Source organism: Tinamus guttatus, unplaced genomic scaffold, assembly GCF_059628265.1.
Source record: "Tinamus guttatus ecotype Peru unplaced genomic scaffold, ASM5962826v1 Tinamus_guttatus_pri_ptg000459l, whole genome shotgun sequence".
Classification (NCBI taxonomy): domain Eukaryota; kingdom Metazoa; phylum Chordata; class Aves; order Tinamiformes; family Tinamidae; genus Tinamus; species Tinamus guttatus.
The window spans coordinates 1,207,190-1,214,672 of record NW_028288993.1 but is presented as its reverse complement, the minus strand read 5'-3'; the positions used below and the strand labels follow the sequence as shown (position 1 = coordinate 1,214,672).

Here is a 7,483-nt window from a genome sequence, read left to right as displayed (position 1 = left end):
ATGTCTCGGACTGTCCTGCCACCGCGCGCAGGAGCTTCCCCCTCCATGCACGGGTACCTACACATGCCCCGTCCGGACGGGTGCAGGATCCCAAGCGCTCCCCGTGCTCCCGCGGCCCTGCTGGGCGCACATGGTGCCAGCGGGCATGCGCGGGGCTGGAGGAAGCGCTGCCTGGACAGCTCCAATCACACTTGTCCTGAAATAAAACTCTATTTTTGTTGTACTCCCCCCAGGCTCCTGGCGTGATCTCCCGCCTGTCTCCATCCTGCAGGTGCTGGGTGTCGCAGGGGCCGGAGCAGGGAGGGGAGGCGGGTGCCGCTGCGGACACATCGACCACGGTCGCAGCGAGCCCCGGAGCCCCAGAGCGCGCGGGCTGCCCTGGCCAGCGCGAGGCCTGTGCCCTCCTGCCCGTGCCGGGTGTCCGGCTTCGGCACGTGCCACGTTGGCCACAGTGGCTCGCACGCCGCGCGGGGGCACCACCCCGACCCGCCTCACGCGGTTCTTATCGGGTGTGTTTCCCCAGCGGATCTCAGCCCGGTCAGGAGGCTGGGGAACAACCCGCCTTTGCAGTGGGAGATGGAGGCTCCAGCCTGCTGGCCACCCCGGGGCGCTCCTGTGAGGTGACGCTGCCCCGTCCAGGCCTGGCGCTCGGTTCTGCTCCCGAGAAACGCGATTCCAGAGCGCTTGGGAAGGGAAAGGTGCAGCTGCCCGAGCAGCAGCAGGAGGGATGTGACGGGGACATGAGTCACAGGCTGCAGCTCCCCAAAGGATGGGCCAGGCCAGCACGGCCACGGCGTCCCCATCTCCGCAGTCACCCCGGCAGATGTGTCTCACCCGCCCTCTGTTCCCCCGTTCCTGCCCGATTCAGAGCCGCCTTCCTTCCCGCGCAGCAGCCTGGCCCACTCCGCAGCGCGTGCCCAGCGCCGGGAGCTCCCGCTGCTCGCTCTGCCCTCCCTCCCTGCTCCAGCCCAAACAGCACTTTGTTTTCCCCCCCTTTCCTGGCTAGGAACTTTTGAGGCAGCAGCTCTGGGGACGGGAATGGCCTGGGAAGGGCAGGAGCGAGCGGTGACTCACGGGGCCGTGGCCCTGCAGGGAGGGAGGCCCTGGGCAGCGCCCGGAGCTGCGCCAGGCCCGCAAAGGCTCAAAGGACACCGACGGCTCCGGCAACACCCGCCTGTGCCGGGAGTCACAGGCGAGGAGCGTTTCTCTCAGTGTTTGCTTTTACAGCTCGTATGTGCGAGGCTTTTCCATAACAGGAAGGATTAAAATATTTCTGATTTGCCCTTTCCGTTTGCAAGGCGAGTCAGCGTGTGGCCGCAGGGCTGGCGCTGGGCGCGACTGCCCTTGCGGAGGGGCCCAGGCCATGGCACCACGTTGTCCCCGCTGCTGTGGGACGGGGGGTGCTCACACAAACCAGCCCCCTGGTCTCGCGGGGCCGAGGAGCCCGTCCCAAGGGCAGCGGCCGCCCACGCACTGCCCGAGTCACTTGCTGGCACCAGAGCTGCCCACATGGGCAGCCTTGCCTTGTTTGTGGCACTCGGTAGGACCGGCCATGGCCCCTCCTGCCCACTGCAGGGTGCCCCTTTAGCCTGGGCACGGGTCTCATGGGCAGCTCTTGCGCCGGGGGGACTCTCACGGTACCCAAGAAGGGGGCCGGCAGCCCCCAGAGGGCTGGCATGGGGCTCTCCTCGCTCGGGTATTCCGGTGCCCGGGAGGCAACCGGCTTGCGCAGAGCATGGAGCAGCAGCGGCGGCACGGCTGGCTCCTCCTCGGCCACCCTGCCCACGCCCAGGGGACACAGACACCCTGGCTGCACTGGGCAGGACAGAGCCGTGTAAGAAACCAGGCACTGGAGCCCCAGGACACCCCTTGCACAGGCACGTGGCACTCAGTACATGCCGGCCACTCTTCCCACAGAGGTACCCACTGCAGGTTTCCGTGCCCCCCTTCACCAAGATTTCTGGAAATGTCTCTGCCCGAAAGGAGGCAGGAGGTGAGAGGGCAGCTCTGAAGCTGCCGAGCGGCTCCCGCAGAGCTGCTGCTGCGGAGGGGCTGCTGGCAGCTCCCCTGCTCAGCACCATTGGGCCGGGAAGGTGTGAAAACGCGAGGCAGGAGCCGCGTGTGTGCGTGTGCGCAGCGCAAACGGGTAGGTACAGGGTCTGGCTGCACCGTTCCTTCTGGGCTGGCTGCTGATCCGCTGCTGAACTCCTCCCGCGAGGCAGCACGGAGCCGTGCTGGGGATTTAGCCGTGAACTGCTGCCCTTGGCAGAGGAGCTGCGTGTTTCCAAGCAGGGAAGAACCGGGATGGCTTTAGCACTCGTCAGCCGCGTGCCCTTGAGCACGCTGTGGAAATTTTCCATGTTTCAGGGCAGGGGATTAATTGCAGCCCTCAGGGATGCTGTGAGGTTTCCAGCATTAGCAGAGAGAGAAGTGGGATCTGCAGATGGTGGGGAGCAGCAGGGACAAATCCTGCTATGCCAGCGAGCCTAAGCCTGGATCATTTTGGAAAATAACATTCTTCCTTCACACCCTGGGTTGTGGTCTGCACAAAAAGCCTTTTTTTTTAGGGTAGACATTCAATAAAGTGGGACAACCCAAGCCAGGGATCGATGTCAGATGGACTGCCACGTCCATCAGTGGACACAAACATCTGAGGATGCTTGAAGCAGAATGAGGCTGGTTTGAGGCCAGGAGCTGGACACGATGACCCTGCGGGTTCCCTTCCAGCTCTACAGCCTCTGATTCAGCACCAGAAGATTCCAGAAATTGCTGTCCACCATTTTGGGGCAGGCTGGCTTTATTGCTCGCTTTCTCTGCGCTCTCGCTGTGTTGGCTCTCTATCTGCTGGAACATCTGCTTCTGCAGCCGCACAAGAGACGCGTGGCCTTCGAACAGAGCTGCTAAATGCCATTAACTTGAAATATGATCAGCATTTCGCTTGAGATATAATTAGCATAGAAATGTTAGCAGAAAGGACCATTGCTAAGTGGTTGTTTGAGGAAGATCATCTTACAGAAGGCTGAGTTTCTAAAAGATTAAATCACGTACGCTTAAAGAAACATACATAATCTTGTACTTTGTTTTCATAAGATATCTGAACTTTACATACAAATGTTGATGTTCAAGATACCAATATTTCCTGTGTTTGTAATACTGGGTACTTGATAAATGCCTAAGATTATACATCTGTATGAGAACCTAAATGATACACAGGCTCCTGTGAAATGAGATATGGATGTACCCAGCCTGCCTCATTGGCATCTCAAGCCGGCGAGCTTGTGCCCAAGCCAAAGCGCTGCCGCGCCGGGCACAGGCTCTTACTGAAACAAAGGAGCGCTGCCTTTTCCTTGACCTGGGGACGTGGCGTGAAGGAACGCGCTGGACCTCAGCGGTCCTGGCACTGGGTGACCTTCCCGTCACGGGCAGCGAGAGGCCGGTTCAAGGGTTTGGATGCCAGGGTGCAGGGCACGCTGCCACCTCCTCGTCCTGGCGCTCCAGGCCAGCTCTCTGCGCGGGGCGACGCTCCAGCCTGGGCTCTCATGGCTGTGAAGGAGCCGAGCGCGGCGGCACATCCCTCCTCTCCTCGTTTCTCTTGCAAGCACTGTTTACACTGAGCACTCGGTCCCTGGCAGAGCTGCTCTGTGTCTGTGCCCGCGCGTGGCCATCTACCCTACTGAGCTGGATCCAGACTCTGTCTTGACACAGCTTGGCTTCCTGGCTTCACCTTGGACCTACCTCATCCCTGCAGACTGCCCTGGTGACCTGGAAGACTCTGCTCACCTGGGTTATGGCCAGCGGCCCCGCTCTGCTCGCCCACGTGGGTGCTCTGGGACCTGCTGTTGGTGGTGTCAGTGCTGGCTGCTGTTGCTTTGAGGTTGTGTGGGTGCTCCGGACCCGCTGTTGATGGTGTTGGTGTTGGTGCTGTTGCTTTGAGGTTGTGTGGGTGCTCTGGACCCGCTGTTGGTAGTGTCGGTGTTGCTGCTGTCGGTTGTTGTGTTGTTGCTGTGAGGCTGCTGCCCTGCCAGCCTTGCTGGCACCTTGGCTCCCACTCGCCATGCAGAGCAGCTGCTGACACCGAGCACCGAGCTGGGGTTTTAAAGCTGTGTGTGACTGCTCTGCTGGCTGCCAAGACAGCCCTCGCCACGGGGAGCAGCTAGTAAGTGTCTTCTTAGAAGACTTGGTGTCTGAGGATTTATATTTTCCCGGAAAAGTTAGCTCCCTCTGTGATGTTTGAGAGTACTTTTGTAACGTGGCTTTATGGGTTGTCAGGAGTCCCACTTAAGTGTCCCCCCATCTGCCTCTAAATATGCAGAGCCCTGATGTCCCCTCTCAGAGGGCGTCTAGACCCAAGCAGTGGTTCCCTCCGCAGCAGGACATAGGACATAGACAGCACAGCATTCCCTTGGTAGGGAAGGCACAGGCTCTGGCTGCAAACTTGGAGTAGAGAAGGGGTGAAATGTCCTGTGGCCACTAACTGCCCCCTCACCCGGTCAGAAAAGCCAAATCGGACACTCAAACTGAGCAGAACCTGACGTGGCTATACAGCACGCAGGGCTGGTAAATGTTCCTCCAAGAGATATATCATGCCCACAGTAATCTCTGCAATAATGCTGCAACCATCTCATTCTGTTGCCCTTCTTGAACATTTCTGTTCTGCAAGAGGAAATTCTTAAATGTTTATGAGATTTTTGTTGTTGTTGTTGTTTGTTTTTGATTTTTTTTCTGTGCTTCTAGAGTGCCTGGGAGAAAGCCAGTATGCCCAAAAGAACATGAGGCTCCTGCCAGCACCTCAACTCTCATCCAAGCTGTTCTAAGAGCCGCAAAGAGCTCGTTCATCAGGCTGCTCTCTGCAGGGGTGGAGGAGCCCCCCACTGGTAGGGCACAACCTCCCAGCTGGCCTTCAATTGGCATGTCTGATTGCCCAAAATGATCAATGTTGTCCACTGCACTGTCTAAAGATGCCTCAGACATGGAGACTTTTGTTTTCTTCTCTGTCTCGAAGCTGAACGGATCTTCTTCCATTCTGATTGGTGTAGGCCCTAGTCTCACATGTCAGAACAGGTCATCTGAGTTGAGAGCATTGATGCCAGAAGAGTTGTTATTGCAGCTCAAAACAGAGCTAGACAGCTCAAGCTGAGGACTTACGCTGTGACAAACACATCAGGAATTGACACATGCCTTGGTGCTGAAAGATGCCAAAGTATGTCCAGATCAGGCTTCTAGTTTATAACAGGGTGCTGACCTTGCAGCAACGATTCAAACTGACAGAAGGATTTCTCTTATTGCTGCCCCCTTGATTTCCCAGCCCATCTGGATGGGAAAGGCAGCACCAGGGACCTGATGTATAGGGGCAAAGAGGATTCCTTCAGGGCAACTCCCTCTGATACGGATCATCACCAGTTATGGATCTTCCAAGGGAAGCCAAGGCACCTTTCTGAGAAAGAGATGCAGGGTCAGGTAGAGGAAGAGAAGGGGTTAGGTAGTAAGAAGCAGGAAATTTATAGGTATCTTCCAACTGGGAATGCAGGAGTCCTCACTGCTCCTGGCCTCTCTGAAATGCAGCAGATGATTGGATTGAGGATTTCTGTATTAAAACTCAAAGTCTTATATCAATTAGGAAAAAGAAGTAACTTCCCAAATTCCTGAATTGCAGATAGTTTCTATACTGTAGTGTGAGTACATTTTGTGCTGGAATAAAACAGCCCTTTCTAAACATGTGACAGTTGGCTTCAGAGTCACTGTCGGCACACCAACATAAATGATGTGTGAAAACTAACTGCATAGTTTAAATTGTGCTGGTTTTATTTATAGTAAAACACACAAGTCTCTGCTCCTATCATTGATTCCTACACTTTTAGCAGCAGAGACTTCAGGTGACAGCTTGCTCCGATCAGAAGAGTTTATTTTCAAAGCTCCAAGATGGGTCTAGAAGAGAGGCCTTTGGCCTTCTCTCAGTTCCTCACCAAGATGTCACAGAGCTAGTTTGTATTCAGAACGGCAGCATTACTCTTACTTCCCTCCCGTAGACATCAGGAACTGTTCCCAAAGGAGTGTTGATCATTCGGACCGTGTTAGTACCGTAGAGCTTATACTCGTACTGAATGAGCTGCTGCCAGAAGCCGTTGTTGGGGCGGATGATGGGGCGGCAAGCCTTGACCCACTTGTGCGCGTTCGCCAGAGACACGGACTGGTACTTCATGAGATAGGCTAAGCACACGGCGGCCGAGCGGCTGACGCCCGCGGCGCAGTGCAGCAGCGTGCGGCCCTGCCGCAGGCTCACGCTGTGTATCTTGTCTGCGATGGGGTCAAAGCAACCGTAGATCCAGCAGACGGGAGAGTCCACCACGGGAACACACAGGTACTCGATGTTTGGATAGATAGTGTTTACCACCTCCACGGCGACGTTGATGACAGTGGTGATTTGATTTGCAAGGAGCAGGAGCTTGTTATTGGCAGCAGCGCCATCGCTGAGGTACAAGTGCGGGGTGATCCGAGACAGGCCGTACACCGAGGGATGTGGGAACAACATGGGCAAAGCCCTCAGGGCTGCATTCATTGAGGTGCGTGGTGTGGAGCAGCTGTGGTGGAGAGCTGCCTTTTGGTCTTCTTTTGCCTAGAAAAATAAAAAAAATAAGGAGATAAGGAACTGCAGGAGGTCAGTATGAACACATGCATCATTGCTACCTAACGCCATTTGTTTCTGGGGTGTGTTCAAACAAAGTGTGTAGCCCCTTGTGCATTCACCTGGTAGGTCTCCTTGTCTCCCTGGAGCCAGTGTACGATGGGTCCGGATGGATTCTGCTCGGTGGTACAAACCAGGGGACTCTACCCTGTCCTCAAGAGCACATCATCTGAGTTCGCAAGAAGCCAGTCACCCAGCCAAGAAAATCCGGGAGCCGGCTGGGTCAGCACGTGTCCCTCGGCAGCGTTTCTAGGAGAAGGCTTGGCCTGAATCGCGAGGATGCTCCTGCCGTGTTTGGAAGGAGAGCAGCCAGCACAGAGCCACGACGAACAGACCTTGAGACCGGTAGCAAAGGAAAGGTTGCTGAGGCGCAGCCCCGCGGCCCCCGCGTGCGCGGCTCGGCGCCCCGACACCCTTCCCTGGGGCGGCTCCGCCTCGCCGGGGTGTCGGGGCCGGCGCTGCCGCTGCCCGTCGCCGCCCCGGGCGCGCCGCGGAGGCGGCTCGTGGGCTCGGGGCCCGCCGGGCAGCCCCGCAGCGGGACGGGGACGGCCCCGGGCGGCGGCGCGGCCGGGTCGCGGGGCCGCACTCACCCCGCCCGCGCCGCTCCCCGGCAACGGCGCCGCGCGCGCACAATGGCCGCCGCCGGGGCGGGGGGCGCGGCGGCCATGGAGGAGCGCGGCGGGCGGCCCCGCGTCACCTTCTTCCCGCCGCCCTGCAGCCGCCTCCGCGCGGGGCCCAGGTGCGGGCCCGGCCGCGGGGCTGGGAGCCACCGGCACGCGGCCCCGCACACACGTACGCCCC

At 58.1% G+C, this 7,483-nt stretch overlaps 1 protein-coding gene across 1 annotated transcript; it reads right to left on the bottom strand.

Moving 5' to 3' along the window:
* Positions 1-5,695: 5,695 nt before the first annotated feature.
* DUSP18 (dual specificity phosphatase 18) lies at positions 5,696-6,556 on the bottom strand. Its single transcript, XM_010223135.2, has one exon. It carries the CDS (start codon positions 6,554-6,556, stop codon positions 5,990-5,992), a length of 567 nt encoding a protein of 188 aa, XP_010221437.1. The 3' UTR covers positions 5,696-5,989.
* Positions 6,557-7,483: the final 927 nt, after the last annotated feature.